The 17171-nt window shown below is 39.5% G+C and overlaps 2 protein-coding genes across 2 annotated transcripts in view; both read left to right on the top strand.

The window, feature by feature from the left end:
- The window catches only part of LOC120412725 (serine-rich adhesin for platelets), a 192680-nt gene that overhangs the window by 64392 nt on the left and 111117 nt on the right, over positions 1–17171 (top strand). The gene's annotated exons all lie outside the window — the stretch shown is intronic.
- Positions 892–3809, top strand: LOC120412800 (ovochymase-2-like). Its single transcript, XM_039573395.2, is given in 6 exon segments — positions 892–1618; positions 1620–1667; positions 1979–2934; positions 2988–3264; positions 3346–3386; positions 3441–3809. Coding segments are annotated over 6 exon segments (1587 nt in total). The 5' UTR covers positions 892–1571; the 3' UTR covers positions 3659–3809.

The raw sequence follows: 17171 nt of genomic DNA, 5'->3' as shown, positions 1-17171 counted from the left end.
GCTGCAACTTCTTCAGTTCAGTGATGAGATTCGATCGCGCAAAATTTGCGTGGGTGGTACAACACGACCAGGCAGAGATCCCATCACATCACTGCTGGATGATGACTTCAACATCGGGGCATGTATGCCGGCGGTGGTTGCACCATATGAGCTGCTGCGTCTTCCTCTACGGAGGTAATTGATATTCCACCGGGGAAGCTGCATCGCGCGCGATCGATCTTAATCAACCGTTGAGCTAGTTTGAACTAAACGACGATCAGTGACAGCCCCCTTGGTGACAGTTAACGGGGTTGATGGCTGTCGGATCCCTAGCGGGATTCATCACCCTAGTTAATGGGTTAAACTGGGACATTGATCGTCTGATGAATAATTAGCTTCATTTGACTGGTGAAAGCGCAATTATGCGTGACGTCATTTCTAGCTATTCCCTGAGCGTCGAGCTTTCAATGTTACATGATGAAATAATATACGTATATAACTTTAGGTTTTTGTTTATTTATAGCCAGATTCTCGGCCCGAAACTTGCAACTTATTTTAATTTATACTTAATTTCAAAATTCAAACACAAATCTACAGCGAATCGATTATAAACTGAAGATACACTAAAGGCACGATGATTTGATTCGTAATCTTGATTAGAATCCTGATAAAAGAGGTTTGAATTGAAAAATAATAATAAATCAAATTCTGATCTAGAATTTAACGAAACTTTGTCTGTTTTGTAAAACTTAATGTTATTGCACAATAATTATATTTTTTAACAGAAAAGTAAATTTTTCGGTTTGTCCACAAACAATCCCATGTTTGTAAACAAACGACGCCATATTGCCAATGTTGTTCGGTAGCTCATATCAGGCCATCGCCGGGGCCCTGTTTATAGCTGATCATGAGCTATTCTGAAAGAATCTTGTTTAAAAATTGACCAAATTTTCCCCTAATCTAACCTAAAAACCGCACAGATCCATCTTCTCTGCATCGCCAAAGATGCAGCAAATGCTGCGGAATTTTCGATCGAAAAACAACCTTCCCCAAACAACCTATGGCTTCGGAACATATGTTTACAAGCTCTCGACGCCCGCCTTTCTCCCCCTCACTCTCTCCCATTGTATTGCGCTTCCCGTGCGTAAGTTGGCCACGTTCAGCACCTGCTGCGCGCTGTTTTTGAACTCTACGCCGCCTACTTCGTTTCCTCTTCCATTCCCGACCAAAACGCCCGCCACCGTTTGACATGTTTATTTTACGCTGACACGGTTTTGTTTTCCGAAAGTTGAAATGGAAGTTACGCAACCGCGCGCGCCTAGTTTTCTAGGTTAGGAACCCGCAGAACTTTCGCTTTCGCGTTTGACAGTTGTGCCATAATGGCGGTAAACGTCAATTCTCTTCTCGTCGGTTTTGCGTGACCCCTCGATCGCGCAAAACCTGTTTGCCTTTTTTTTGTGTTTGCGTTTGGCGCAAATATTTATGACTCATACGCGTGGCGTCTCAATGGGGCACTCACTCTCACACGTGTTCTCGCTCTCTCTGTCGCAGATCTCAATTGTGCGCATCCCCTTCCGTCAAATTTGCGCACTATGTTGAGCGCGTCGCGCAGCGGCGAATATCGGTCAAATGTGCTGTACTGCTTGCTGCGATGATGTAATTTCGCTTGCCTACCTCTCGCGTAAAAAGTGAGGTTAGGTGACATCTGCTTGATAAATTACACCTCACGCGGACACGCAACCAATACATTGTGGTACAAAGTGCCTGCTGCGATGTTCAGCGCTAATGGATGCCGTTCCAAGAATGGGAGATAGAAGGCCGTGAAGATCGGTTCTTTTTCGAATAGCTGAACAATCTTCAAGAGACGCCGCACCCATCTGTCAATGTAAATAAAGGCGGTTCTTCACCGTAGAACGACAGATCTCACGTTCTTCCAGCAGTTTCCTTTTGGAAGTCGCGCAGCGATGAAGTCCTCGATCATTATCTCGCTTTTGTTCAGGTTCCCCTTCGTAACATCAAACGGAACTACTCCGGAGCTTCCGTCCTGTGGAACCCGTTCCACCACCTTCCGGAAACCCCTGATAGTAGGCGGAGACGCCGTCTCCGCAGCTGGCCAGTGGCCATGGCACGCTTCGATCTGGCAGCGCGCGTCCCGAACCACGCACGTCTACGTCTGCGGTGGAACGCTGGTCAGCGAGCTGTACGTTCTGACCGCAGGTCACTGCGTCTCCAAGGACGGCAACGCGCTCAACGAGCGGCTGCTCGCCGTCCAGCTGGGTTCCGTCCGGCAGAACCTGCTCCTGGGCGGCCTCACCGTGCAGAACTTCGCCGTGGCGGATGTCTTCCTGCACGAGCAGTTCACCGAGCGGAGCTTCCAAGCGGACATTGCGCTACTGGCGCTTCGAACCAAGGCGAACGTGGACGAGTTCGTCCGACCGATTTGCTTGCCGAAGCCCACGGAAGACGCGGGTCAGCTCACGGGTCGCGAAGCGGTAACGGTTGGGTTCGGGATGACCGAGTCGGCTACGACTTCGGATCAGCTCCGACAGCTGCGCGTACCGATCGTGGATTACGTGACGTGTCTGGAGAGCAATCGGGAAGTGTTTGGGAGGGCGCTGTCGGCGGGAATTTTGTGTGCTGGCAGCACTGCGGGAAGTACGGTTTGCAACGGGGACAGTGGCGGGGGATTGTTTACGGAGGAGGACGATGGGAGCTGGACACTGCGAGGAGTTACAAGCTTTACGGTGCAGCGGGGCTGGAACGATAGCAGCTGTAGCTTGAAGGACTACTCGGCGTTTGTTAATGTGGCGAGGTACTTGGAATGGATTCGTTACGTGGTGCAGAACGGGGAGCAGGAGGGGTTCTTCCGGAAGGATCAGGAAGGAGAAATTGGGAGCACTACGGAAGCGATGAAGGTTAAAGCGACTTTTCATGAAGCTAGGATTAGTGACAAAAGTGAGGTTAGATTGATCTTCGTCAAACTATTGCTAACAAGCTTCCTTCAACAGAATGTCGCGAATATCGAAAGCGTGGATTAACGGTGGACGCATCGAACGTACCTGGTCAGTTCTACCTTGAGAAAGACGGCAAACCACTGGGATTAGTTCATTTTATAAGCAATGAGTACGCGCTCACGACGGCCGAAATGGCGCTTGATTGTGTCAAGGATGGTGCCGCATGTGAATCGTTTCGTGGAACTCGTGTCCAGGCGGTCATCGCCCACCCTGAATACAGTGGCGGACGAGACTTCAACGTGGCGTTGGTGCTGATGCCGCCGGCTACCGAGTAAGACCTGTCAAGTTTGGCAACTAGAGAGCTGTCACTTTCCACGCTGAACTAAGAGTACAGAAAGTCTTGTTTTTTCAGACCGATCTGGTGTCTAGCGACGGAACCATCGTCAAAATTGTGTAAGATTAACTTCAATTTCAAAACTACCAAAGTTTGATCAATTCCCTCTTCAGATTTTGAAGGTCGTCAACTCAAGCTGAGTGCCGTTTCCGCGGAACGTCCAACCTGGCTCGAGTTTGACCTGGACGCGTTCATCCCGTCGAAGCGCGGTGCCGTGGTGTACACCGACCGGCGCTATCTGGCCGGACTGATGCACTATCCGCCCTACGAGGACGTCGTAATGACCAACGTGACCGCCGTGCTCGGCTGGATCGAGTCCGTTGTGTGGTAATCCGTACAGACGCTCTCGTGTTAAGCTGCGCTGTTTACCATCGACCGACATTAAATTGTTAATTGCAGGCGTTTAACAACGGTCCGTCATTAAAATGCAGCAAAAATAACATTACAAATGCATCTGCACCGTGGAAAAACGAGACGCCTTTTTGAAGACCAACCCCATTTGTCAGAATTGAAATACTCAAAAATAAAAGATTTTGATTATTTTGTATTAAGTGTGTTCAGTGACATTTCTCCAGCTAGTCGACATAACAGCGCACCGGAGAGCTGTCAAGTCGACTTAACGGAGAACTGTCAGCTAGCAGTGTTGCCAACTTGTTGAAATTGTCTTGAAATCGGCTCTCTGCAGCTTGCAACGTGTGCATAATCGTGGTATTTCTGGTTGTTTTGCGCGTCATGTCGTCCAATTTGCCAGCTTGTCCGGCGCCTGACGACCTTAAATTGGCCATTTCGCTATTGTACGATCAGTTCCTAGCTGGACTCGGTCACTGGAAACGACCGGCGACTCAGTGACCGACGAAATAGGCGGCGGGTCAGATGCGGGCATAAAAATGTCAAAATCTCTTCCCCCCTCACTTCGTCTCACCATCCAGCTGCAGCTTTGTTGACAAACAAACGGAGCACGCGGTCGCATGATGGCGGCATCGAGCCAGAATTAGGGGTGATCATGTGATTAAGAATGAAAGTTTTGTCAAGAAAAATAATATTTTTCCGACCGAATAAAAAAATTGCGAGCATGTTCAAACAACTATTCCTGATGTCGGAGAAGTGATAAAAAAGCAAAATTATAATCCATATTTTTTCTATAAATTGATTTTTTTCACTCCAACTGGGAACCCCTAGGTCTATCCACGACCATTTCCAATGACCGTGAAAAGATGCCAGAAAATCCAGCTACGAGCTAAATCCACAATAATTAACTACGGTTGAGAAATTGTTGCACATTTAACCGGGCGCGTGCACCAGTTTTAACTCCCATCGCTCTTGGGCGGTAATTTTCGACCGATGTCGAACAAACGAGTCTCGCTCATTAAAATTGGTAATTCGATTAATGCGGAAGGATTTGACGGGGGATGGAAATCAAGCGCCTGCTCGCCATCTGGTGGCCGATTTTGCAAACCGTGGCCGGCGATCTCAAAAGGTCTTATTTGCATATTATCGTTTTACTTAGATCGGAGTCCACTGGGTCGGATTGGCGGGTGAGGTTAGGCCCCTTTCTTCTTTTGTTATGGTCCGCGGTCTGGTTACATTCATTATACAAACTGTCTGCAATTCGCTTCGTGTGTACAGTCTTCTCTTGTGAACGAAGAGTGCGCTCCGGCCCGGAGAAGGTATTATTGTATGATCCCGACCCCGGTGCACGATTGTTGATTTATTGCCGCTGATGAGAACTTCCTTCCACCTTCTCCGGGGTTGAGCCGGGAACCCGGCTAGCGAAAAGTACGGCCAAAGTGAGAGGAAATTAGTCTATAGCAAATTAAATGAGATCGTGCGATAAGGGCCGAACTTTTACGGCTGTTAAAATACGAACATTTACGATGCGGCGTACGCCGGAACATCTCGAAGACGCGACCTAGCCACAGCATGTTGAAAACATTCTGTCCTCGAGACAGTTGACAGATTGACAGAAGACAGACATTTTGACACTTTTTCAACTTTCAAACTAAGTCGACATAACGGTTCGTTTTTTCGATTATCCGAAATCAAATTTGCATAACGATTACACGCCTCCCTTTTTCGTTCCAAATGTAAACAATAACACACAACTACGCTAACCCACATTGTGTGCCCCAATCTGTCAAACGCGCACGCATCCGGAAGAGTCCCGTTGAGAGGGCCACACCTTGTAAGGGCCGTGTTTACGCACCTCAAATGTTGCACGCAGTTTTGACGTCCGTTTGCGTATCCGAAGACTCACTTCAGGTGTTCGCTGGTCACGTTGCTAAAACAATCAAACCGCGCAAAATGGTCTGGACCTGTGTGTTTGTAAACAAACGGCCATTAGCCGTGGTGTGCGAGTGAAGCCTACTAAGCAGCCATAAAAATGTGCGCAACACCTTTCTCGGAGTGTGTTTGGTCGCGTGGCCAAAGACGTATTCTAATCGGATGGGTTTGAGACGTTTTCGGCGGGATGACCGAAAATGGACGCCCAAAAGTGCCTCTTGAAGCAGTGGAAACGAGTTTCCTGTGGTTTATTGGCTGATTTGGCACGTATTGGCATGGAATGATAAATTAAATGTAGTTTCAATTATTATCAAAACAAAGCTTTGAATCACCCCTCGCTTGACAGCTTGTCCTTAAAACCGACTCAAAACTTTATTTTTAAGTAAGTTTGAATGTGCGTGTAGGAAATTAAGTGATGCCAATTTTCCATTTTACAAGTTTGTCAGCTATTTCAACTAGGGGCTACTCAAAAGTCGAAACAAAATTCGATGTTGCCTCCACCATTAGTCTATGGCTGCATTGTAGGTCGTTCCGCGGGTTGATAAGCTTTGTGGAACGCACACACTGCTATATCGCACCGTGCTGCCACCCAGAAAAGGTTGAAATTAATGGCGAAAAAGTGCCGGCCTGACGTAATCAGGTGTGGTTTCTACAGGCCAAAGCTGGAGAAACCTTGAAATTAAGTTGCAACGGCTTCGTTCCATAGCGGAGCTTGGTTATTTGTTTGAATTTCAGAGTTTTCGAGGTGATTCCGTCTATGGCTTCTGGAGATTTAGCAAATCTGGCTTCATATGTGGTTACTCCAACTTCGGGTCATCGAAAAATACCCGAAACCAATATGATATGATTCGACTTCGACTTCTCAGCCATGGTTTTGACTCACCCCTGTTCAGATTAGAGAGTCTGGCAACACTGTTTCATTCGATACAATCTCCAGAAAAAACTGGACCACTTTCCCTAACCTAGCCGTCAGCTGCTCTCAAAGAAAAAAGGGTTTTCTCCGAGGGGTGACCCCACGCCGGGTTTTTAATCTGGAAGCAAATATTTTCATCTCCACCAGGGCCGTAGCCAGGATTTTTGTTCAGGGGGGGCTTGGGTACAAAAATTCAAAGAGTATAGAAATCAGCAAATAATTTATACCATCACTTGGTTTAATGTATAATTAATGAGATTAATTGTAAAATTGTGAAGTAATGTATGCAAAAAAGTTATCAAAGAATTTCTTCTTCAGTTTTCAATGTCTTTATTGAAAAAACTCCTTCGTCAAAAATTTCTCTTTATTCATACAGCTAGTTTGTATTAAAGGAGTAGAGAAGAAAGTGTTTTTAACATGTTCTTGAATTGTTTAATTATAATCGAATTTCGAGATAAACTGTCGCTAAATTTAAAATTTACATAACTTGAATCAATTTTTTGTAATAAAAAAAGAATCCTGAAAAAATATCAATTAATCTAACCATAAATATTATGTTTTTTTTTTGTACTTTATACTGAGAGAAAAACCCACGAACAAACTGGTAAATTTGAACTATCAAATTTTAAACCGTCTGGATTTACATTTTCAGCTGAGTGATCATTGTGATGGTTTATCTGAAATTTTTATTTTTTTTTCTAGCACAACATAAAACTTATAACTGAAATATTTGTTTTTCTTGAAATTTTATAAACAAACTTAAACAATGTTTTATTTTAATTGTTCTAAGGTATTGGAGCCATTTCATATTTTTGAAGCTCCTGGAACTCTCAAAAATAAATAATTTGAATGAAATACTAAAATTGATAATCGTTGAAATTCCGGCTTCTGAAGTGTCTCCGTGGTAATTGGACGACCCTATAGGCCTATAATCGATATTTGTTAATAAATAGATTTGAAAAAAAAATCAGTGCTTCTGCTTAATTGTAATGTGTTAAAAAATTAGATGAAATGTATTTAATAAAATTTGAACACCAAAATATTCACTGGAAAAGTTGTTAATAATACATATCTAACCATTTTTAAATTAATTTTTTTTTTAAATTTACAATAACATATTAGATCTTAGTTTCTAAAGGTTTTTTTTAAATAAAATTTCAATGTATCGTTTCAGTGCGGCTTATCTTCGAAATTAAAAATAAATAAATTAAAAATAAAATTTTTCGATCGAATAAACGGTTAAATTTCAATCAACGATCAAAAAATGCTAAAAGACATTATCCAGAGTCAAAATATTTAAAATTCTATGAATTCATAAAAATCTTTTATTTCTTTATCGACAAAAAATAAATGCACAGTAAGCTTCAAAGTGCCAATTTCAATAAAACGCAAAAATTACACATTATCCAATTTATTGAAAATAGTGTACAAACTGTTTAACAAGTATTTTCAATAAAAATGATATAACAGCAACTTCAAGCAAAATTTGTATTGTTCTTATCGTGTAAGGACTAAGAACCATTGGAGATTGGAGATTGGTCTATTAGTTCCTGAGACACATCTTCTTGAAATAAAAAAATAAATTTGTACGATAAAAATTATTTTGAAATAACTGTCAAAACTGAATTAATTTTTAAAATAAGTGTTGATAACCAATATGATTTTAAAAGATAAAGGGGAAAAATAATGTAAAAGTAAATTGACTGTGCTGGTTATAGAAAAGACTCCTTGTATCTTTCTAAACAAAAAAAAAAAAAAACAATTGATATCCTTTTTTGGATTTCTGGGATTTCACTAATAACAAATACCTATGTTGAATAAAATAGGATTGTAATCATTTACTAGAATCGATGTGAAAAAATTAAGGAAATTAAGGATTTTTTAGTATTGATTATTTTATAAATTTTTTAGCTTGTAATTTTTTTTTGAAATTTCAGATTTTTTTAAATTATCATTTGTAATTTTTATCATAAATTTTTGATGTTTTAAAAGTAAAGAAAACTTTATGTAAAATTTCTTAAATCAATCCTGTAAATCTAATCTTTATCTGAATTTTGCTACAAGAATTATACACTCAACCCCCGGTGGTTGGTCACTTTTTCGTTTGACACTTTTTTAGTTTGTACCCCGTTGGTTGGTCAAAGTCAAACTAAAAAGTGACGAACTGTCACTTTTTACACGGTGCTCACGCATACTATCAAAACAAACGTTTGGTAGTGTGTATGAACTCCGTGTAAAAGGGGTGTCAAACTAAAAAGTGACCCCGTTCGTTTGACAACAGTTGGTGTCAAACCATCGGAGTTTGAGTGTATTTTACATTCAAATGAAAATAAAAAAATGTCCTGTAGTTCGGAGACTCTTAAAACTCCATACAAAAAAATGCTCAAGAAACGTTCAAGAAAAGATTTTGCTTATGCAGCTGAAAAGGAACAGAAACAAAAAGCGGCGTTTGATATTTCTTAGGGTGCAATATGTGTTGATGAGATTTTGATTTGTTTAATTGAATGAAAATAACGTTTTAAAAAATGCATTTGTTGAAATAATATTGAAGAATTGCCTCATGGAGCCGACTGTCAAAACGCTGAATCTTAAAATGCCAAATATGATAAGGATGGATTTTGTTTTTTTGCTCAGAATTAAGTTTAAAATAAGAAAAAAGCCATTACAATAATCACTTAATTTTCTGGTAACAAAAATAAATAAATTAAGGAATACTGGAATTCAAACATAAAATATTTAAAGCATCAAAAAATTAAGATTAAAAAACATAATTTATTGGATTTTTTTGATTATCTTAATTTTTAAATAATATTTTTTTTATTTAGGATTTTTTAGTATTAATAGTTTTATCATTTTTATAGTTTTTTTTTAATTATTTTTATTTTTGATTTCTGGCATTTCTTTGTCATATACAAAAATATGTGAAATCTAAAATTATAAATATATAGAAATTTAAAGGTTGTAAAATTTTTAAAACTTAAATTTTAAAAGTGTTTCAAACACACACTTTAAATAAGTAAAGTTGTTTTGCATCATTAGTTTTCAAAATATCTAGCTAATGGCGAAAAGCTTTTTTCGTGAAAAATAATGTGCCGCGGTTCCGCGAAATGTTACAAAAATTCTAAATATTTTTAAACGAGCCCAAACATGTCGTTTATAGTTATCAACGCAAGAAAAACATTTCAATTTTTTCCGAACCGACCTGGTCGCTGATCCTTAAAGGACTAAATGGAAATAAGTTATGAATAAAAAATAATTGTTTTCAGTTAATAAGACTTCCATTTCCATTGAAATTGTGAAGCTATTTTAAAAAAATATTGTATTTGCCCTTTGTTTTTATGCCGATTTTGAAAGGGTGGACATAAACTTTGGAAAATATTTACAATGACTTTACATATATTCCGAAAAAAGAAATTTAAAGAAATAATAAAGAAGTTTAAAAATCTTCAAAATGGAAATTCTAATCCATAAAATCCAAAAATTAGAAATGAAAAAGTTTAAAAATCAATTATTTATCAGAAATTTAAAATTTGAAAATGATGTTTAGTTATTTAAATTTCTAAGTTTTTGAATCCGAGCTAATTTTTTTTTTGAATAATTTTATCATTTTATTTCTTCCTTTAAAAATCGCAACATCATGCACAAAGCGAAAATTAGTTGATAATAAGGATTCACCTAATTGATCTTTCGATTTTTGATATATTAAATACAAATTGGAGAGTGGCCACGGTGGAAACAAAAAAATGTGACCAAAAGAAAGCATTTTGGACGAGTGGTTTCGGAAAAAAGTTTAACGAAAAAATAATAAAAAATACACACAGATATTTCTCAAGCATTTTTCTCTAAGGCCTCAGGTATGTAACTAACCATATCCTAAAAACCAAAAGATAAAATTAGAAGTATATTTCTGATAATAGTCGAAATTCACTCAAATGTTCTTCAATATTCTTGAATATTTTTGAAAAATTATGGTATATTTTGAAAAATGTAGAAAAAATCATTTGTTAACAGTTAGAAGGTCCTCAAAAAGATAAGGGGTTTTTATGCAAATAAAGAAGGGTTATTAATTTTACAGTCAAAATTCGACTAGCCGAAGCCTCAATTATCCAAAGATTCCTTCGAACTTCGGATAGTCGAATTATGAAAAAATAAAATCGGTTTTTTTATTTGTTTGCTACAATCAAATACATCAAATTTGGCATCTGCAACCACATTTGATTTAAATTTGAACAATATTTCTTGAGCACCATTTTGGCCACCACTTTGAATCTAAAAATTCTAAATTATTTTTTGGTTCTTCAGGGGTCATACTTAAGTTCTACAATCATAAAAAAGACAACGAGATACAAGAATTTTTGCTAAAAAGTTATTAGCTTCCGAAAATTACAATTTTTGCGCAACCGGCTTAAAGGGGCAACATAACAGGTGCATTGCCAGCAAGATTGCCAGGCAAGCTAGCACACAGGTGAGTTTAAAAATTAATTATTTCTATGTAGCCCCTTAGAGCCGTCAGCCCAGAAATTGCTATTTTCGAAGGCTAATAACTTTTTAGCAAAAACCTCAAAAATTAGGTGTCCTCGGGATTTTTTATTTTAATTTAAAGATGATATTAGTTCTGAAAATTGGTAAGAACTGGATAGTTATCCACAGGTCAAAAACTGAAATAGTTGCTTTTCTCCATAGATTTGGATGATTTTTCCCAAATTTTTCAGTGGTCAGAAAAAGCTCAAATTTGGAACAAAGCCTAGTGATGGGTCAATCTTTGATTTTAGGGGGTAGTCTCAAGTTAGCCCAGATTTGGACCACCCCAACCACTGTAATGCCAAAACTACGAGATAAATGAGACGTTACTGAATGGAACGATGTTCAAATCTGCAGCTCAATTTGCAAATATTGGATCCATAATCTACGAAAACTGAGCCCGGCAATGGACAACTAAATTACTTAGTTTGATCAATCTATTCTTGATTCTCTATCTAACAATTTGCACAAACACACAAACAATTTATTTGTGTGAGGAGAACATTGTTTTGAGTTTTTTGTTATGGTAATACAATTAAAAAAATGGGAAAAAATTTGGGAAAATTTCGGGGGGGGGGGGCTGCAGCCCGGTAGCCCCCCCCCCTGGCTACGGGCCTGATCTCCACTGTCCGGCTACCGGCTCCCTAGACTCACCTTGACGTTCGCGTCTTATGGCGGGGAAACCAGATCAACCAGAGGTACCCTCCTAGGCGCGAAACATTAATCACCATCATCATCATGCGCGTCGGTGCCAGGTGCCCTGGAACAGGGCGCATACTTTCATTTATGGATCACGCTTTTGCCGTTACGAGATAATCGTGGCCGGAAGGTTGAGGACCCCTCGGGAAGACCGCGGTTCGACAGGCCCTACGAACATCATCATCATCGTCGCTGAAGAGTTTTACTGTTAGTCAAGATTGAGAGATTTTGTATCACCCCCTAGTTGAAGTCGTAACGCTGGCAACACTTTTTTGATTGACAGAAGAACAGTGAAAAATCGCACTTATTTCAAATGTCAAAACGAAAACAGTGTTAACAATTCTTGCGAAAGCTTGCAAACAACTTCGCAAATGACAAAAAATAACTTCTGGAGTTTTTTTTTGAAAAGGTCCAATAAACCAAATTTTCAGTTTTTGCTTTTTCGGTGTTTTTTAATACCCCTGACTAAAGGCGGTTTCAAAAACACCCAAAACTCGTCCAGACTTCTCCAAATAATTACTTTTGCCACGATGGTTGCCACTGTCAACGTCGTGTCATTAAAATCCCATTTTTCGTGTGAAATTCCTCCAACTTTGGGAAGGTGCGCCCTCGACGAATGCTTCTTTTTTCGCCAAATCGGAAACCCCAAATCTCTGCCGAGTCACTTCCCCCAGAAAAAAAAACCTGCCAGTAGCTAATGATTATCACCTTCCTGTCAGGTTCTAGATGACTTACTACCGAACTCCGACGACCCTTGAAAGCCGTGAACAGCGTAGACACGCTTTGCGTTGCGTGATTTTGGGGTTAACACCGTGACGCCATAAATTTCAATTGTTCTCAATGAGCTAATCTGTTTTCGGCGCAGTTCCTTCGGGTTAACAAGTGTCTCCGTGCTTAGAACCGAGCAATCGAGACCAATCTCTATAAATCACAATCATTTTGGGGAGAGAATTGATCTCAATTGAAAGAATTGTCGTGAAAATCGGTTGGAATGGCAGCACTGTCGCGCTTGTAAACAGAGCGCTTGACCCGTTTGACAACTCGCTACAGTGTTGCCAAATCGCTCAAAACACAACTTCGCTGACAGATTTACAGTGTTGCCGTTTCTTTCCCTGCCGACAGCTGTCATCATCACGTCGGAATTTGCATGTCCGCGTGCGGAGATGTTCCACAAAAGATACGGCCGGATTCTCCCGTGGTCGGGTTGCGTCGTCGCCACGGAAGCGGAACTAATTGCTGTACCTCGCCATTACCGAAGGAAAGGTCCCATGACCAGCGGGAAGCTTCTTCGTTTGGGATTGGCGCTATCGGTTGCCATCATTCCACTCCATGCGCCGTTTTCTACAGCATTCTCGACAGTGCACTAAATTTGACGGTAATCTTGGAATTGCTGCAGTAAACAACAGCCGCAGAACATTAAGACGTTCTGGTCACAGACAATAAAACAAAATAAATGTTATTTGAGATTAAAAACTTTGAATGCTGGCAACACTTTTTGGTGAACTGTCAAAAATTACATTTGATTTGCATTTTGAACAACATCAATTTTCAAAGTGACAGCAGTGTTGCTGGTTTTTCAATCCATTTATTTAAAAAAAATCCAATCCATTTTCCTCTGACAAATCTCAAACATGTCGTCCCAATCTCGTTCAGGAATGCCAAAAAGGCCACCGCGGCTGAATGTGGCAATAAAATGTTTAATTTTAACATTTGATTCTACTGGTTCTGAGCGATGTCCGTTCCGTTCAATTCCGTCGCCGTCGCCCGTTTTATGGGACTTTGTTGTTGTGACGAGAGCTGCCAATCAGCAGCTAATTGACGTCCCGAGATGCACCCGTCGTCGTCACATGGTGTGGTGCAGAATGCAATCTCAGCTGCTGCTGCTGGCAAAAACTCTTTGATCTTTAACGAGTTTTTCGAGGAAACGATCGTTTCGCTAGAACGATAAAAATAACACCTTTTCGGTGTTTATTTTTTGCAGCCATGACATGATGTTTTAATAAATGAAATAGCTTGCTAGATTGATTTTCTTTGAACTGCAGATTGAGCACGCAGCATGATTTGGGCATGTCGGACCGACACATCTTTAAAATGGCTTGATATTTCAACTGAGAGCGTTCCAAAGTGACAGCTGATTGTTATTCGTGCGAAAAACATGCGAAAAAAAGAAGCATCTACCCTACCTTCCACTTTATCTCAAGTTACCACAACTTTGAAGTTCTATTGTTTTGCCAAGAATCCTCTCTATATTCCTTTGTTTGGTAAACCAGGGCATGCCGATAGAAAAAGGGAAGAAAAGAATCCCTTTCTCATACATGGTGCATTGCATATAGAATCAAAAGGAAGAGACTACTGTGGACACAACGGAAGTGAGTGCCAAGGGTTTGGGGAGGGCACCCTCGACACAGCGACTACAACGAGATAGGCCCCGAGGACTGATTTACGAGCTTCCGGACTGCCGCCGGTCGGGTTTTGAGGAGGCTTAAATATACATAGGTGTAGAGGAGACTCTATTAGCTGTATTGCTGCAGTTAGTGATGCACAGTGAAAACCCCCGTAAAAAATATCCAAGGTTTTTGATGGTAGGCCCGACGTCAAACCTGACTAGATTGACGTGAGCCTAACTTTTGTAACTGGAAGCAGTTCAAAAGTGACAGCTATTTGTTTACCACAAACAAAAATATGCACGCTTACATAAAATACTTATAATTTTTGCTGATCAAAATATTGTTTTTGAAACGATATTTATTTCAGTGCTAAGGGTAATATCAAAAGGGAAAACTTTAGCTTTAGGGTGGGAAAATGTCTGCCGATGTAAAATGTGGTGAAGTGCAACCAAGGAAACGAACGAGCCGGGGAGGGACTGTATACTGCAGGTGCCTGGATTTGCACGCGATTCGGGAATAAATTTTAAACTTGAAAATGCCATTTGTAGATTGAACCTGTGGGATACGTTTTAAAGTCAGAATAAAATACTTGATTGCGTTTTTTTCTAAGAAAAATTATTTTTTTTAATCTCATCAAAAACTTTTCTCTGGTTTTTTTCCGGTGGCAAATAATCACACTTCAGTTTAAGTCATCTCAATGTAAAAAAAAACTTTTAAAATAAAATTCAAAAATGTGATTTGCTTCAAATGTATCATCACATTTATTATTTATTAAGCAATTGAGTCAGAGATAGAAGAATCCACCCAAGTTTAATACAATATGCAGTTGATGACTAAAAAAGACGTTGGAAATTTTGGAGGGACAATTTTAATCCCCTTAAAGTGCCCAAAATGGCTATCGAGCAATTCCATGTCAAATAGGGAATCGGTTGTACCCGACCCTCTACGATTTAAATGAAACTTTGTAGACATGTTATCCTTCTCTTATATAAGCCATTTTTGTGTATATGGAGACAGTTTCACTCGATAATGACATTTGAGAAGGGCGTAAGTGTTTTAAATATTTTTGTATTTCGTAATTTAAATATTGCTGTTACAGTATCTCAAAGCCGTTGCATCCCGCATAGTCATGAACTATATAACTACTTTATGACAAATAGTTACTCAACTATTTATCAAATGGTCTCTACTATTCATTAAATTGTAACCCAACTATATATGTACGATATATCAAACCATTAATTCCATTCCCAAAATAGTTTTGGTCGATTTTACTATATGAGAAATTAGTTGTTAGGCAGAAAACTATATGAGGTTTTCATACATATGTAAATATTTTTATAAACTTGGATTTTACGTCAAATAGTCATTGCCCAAAAAATTGACTATTCCCTATATAGTTTCTGAAAAACTACTTTACCGACACTACTTTGCCGACACTTTAAAAAAGACCGCAAAAATGAACCCTACAATTGTTGTGATAACTACTTCGGATATAATCAAATTTGATTTTTAAGTTCTATCGATAGTTGGTGAATGTTTACCGCCATTATATGTGATGTTATTTACGTTGCTGCCGAACTGCTGCCGCCTTATCCGATTGATCTATATCTGTTGGTGGTTTTTCAGTGGTTTTGGTGACATGTTGTGTTAGAAGGGAGCAAGCTCGGGGGCAAGTATTTTTCGATAAGTCCAATTAGTCCAAACAATTGACTCATTTTATAGTGAACAGTAATAGTCCACCATGTAGTACACATATTTTTGGTGTATGGTAAGAACAGCATGCCTACTTTTTCTGGAATAGTGAAAGTCAATGTCATGAGCCCTCGTAACATTTTTCTTCTTTTGGGGAGTTTTCTGATAATCTGAGGAGAAGTGGGGGTGTTGAAGGTTCTCTATCATCCAGAGGAATCGACTGTGATCAATTTACTTGATAAAAGTAGAAATTTTTGTACCAATCGTTTAACATATAGTTGGATTATATAACAAACTGTAATTGTACTCCATGCTGTTGAAATATTGTTTGAACTATTTGGACTTATAGAAATTTTTAATTCAAAATAGTATGGTGTATAGTAATTTTACTTCATGTAAGTTGACAAATTATTTGGATTATACAAACTTATCGAAAAAAATGTGGCCGCCATCAATTGTGTTCTACTATAGCATTTATAGTAGGTTTTTAGTTCTTACAGGTTCTGACTATAAAAATCTAAAATCTGTGGAATTTTGCTATATTGTTCTCAATAATGTTGATAAATTGTTTGAACTATTTGGACTTGTGTGTGCAGTGTGTGTGTGCAACCAACCAAACGGGACCACGCGGTCGCTTCTTACAAATTGAGTTGTTTCCATGTATTTTAGATTTACATGCAAATAACTCGCATAGGCATTTGGCAGGTGTTAGCTCTGCCGAGCTTCGGTGACCCATTTCTACGCAGGCTAGCCGTGCGCGAGGTACCTCCGCTGAACCGACAAGCCCCGCCCTAAAGAACGTTTGCATCAATTTGATCCAAACGTTATTCAGAACTTCCGGACCCTCGTCAAATGACAAAGACCCAGCGCGTATTTAGCAAGATTTTTTTATTCGTTTGTTTTGGATTGATCTCACCAAATATCAGCTTTTCTCTCCAGCTCATCCCTTGTCGCCTTGTATGAACTACGCCAGCGGTGCGATGATATTACTCCTATGCGATGTTAATGTGGCCCGGGCAATTTAAACCCGCTGCTGCCTTTCTTTCACGATCCAGGGCCGGATATTCAGCCATGGCAATGGTGTAGGAATTTTCTTCTCCACTTTGTTCAATCGCAATACACAACTGGACTTTTCACAATTACACAACTTTGAATTATTTGTTGATGCTCATCATTTGACGCTCATACTGACTCAAGTCCTGCCTCCAAATACGATTCTTGGAAGCCTCGATAATAAAAACACGAAATCAAAATTTCCACTTTTTTAGAGCCTAGATGAGTTCCGAGCACAAAAAGCTATGATTCCCAGAAACGATTCGAGCCGAAAACCCGATGAGCCGTCCAGAGAG

Source organism: Culex pipiens, chromosome 1, assembly GCF_016801865.2.
Source record: "Culex pipiens pallens isolate TS chromosome 1, TS_CPP_V2, whole genome shotgun sequence".
NCBI lineage: Eukaryota > Metazoa > Arthropoda > Insecta > Diptera > Culicidae > Culex > Culex pipiens.
Note: the sequence above shows the minus strand (reverse complement) of the source record. Positions and strands in the feature narration are given on the sequence as shown.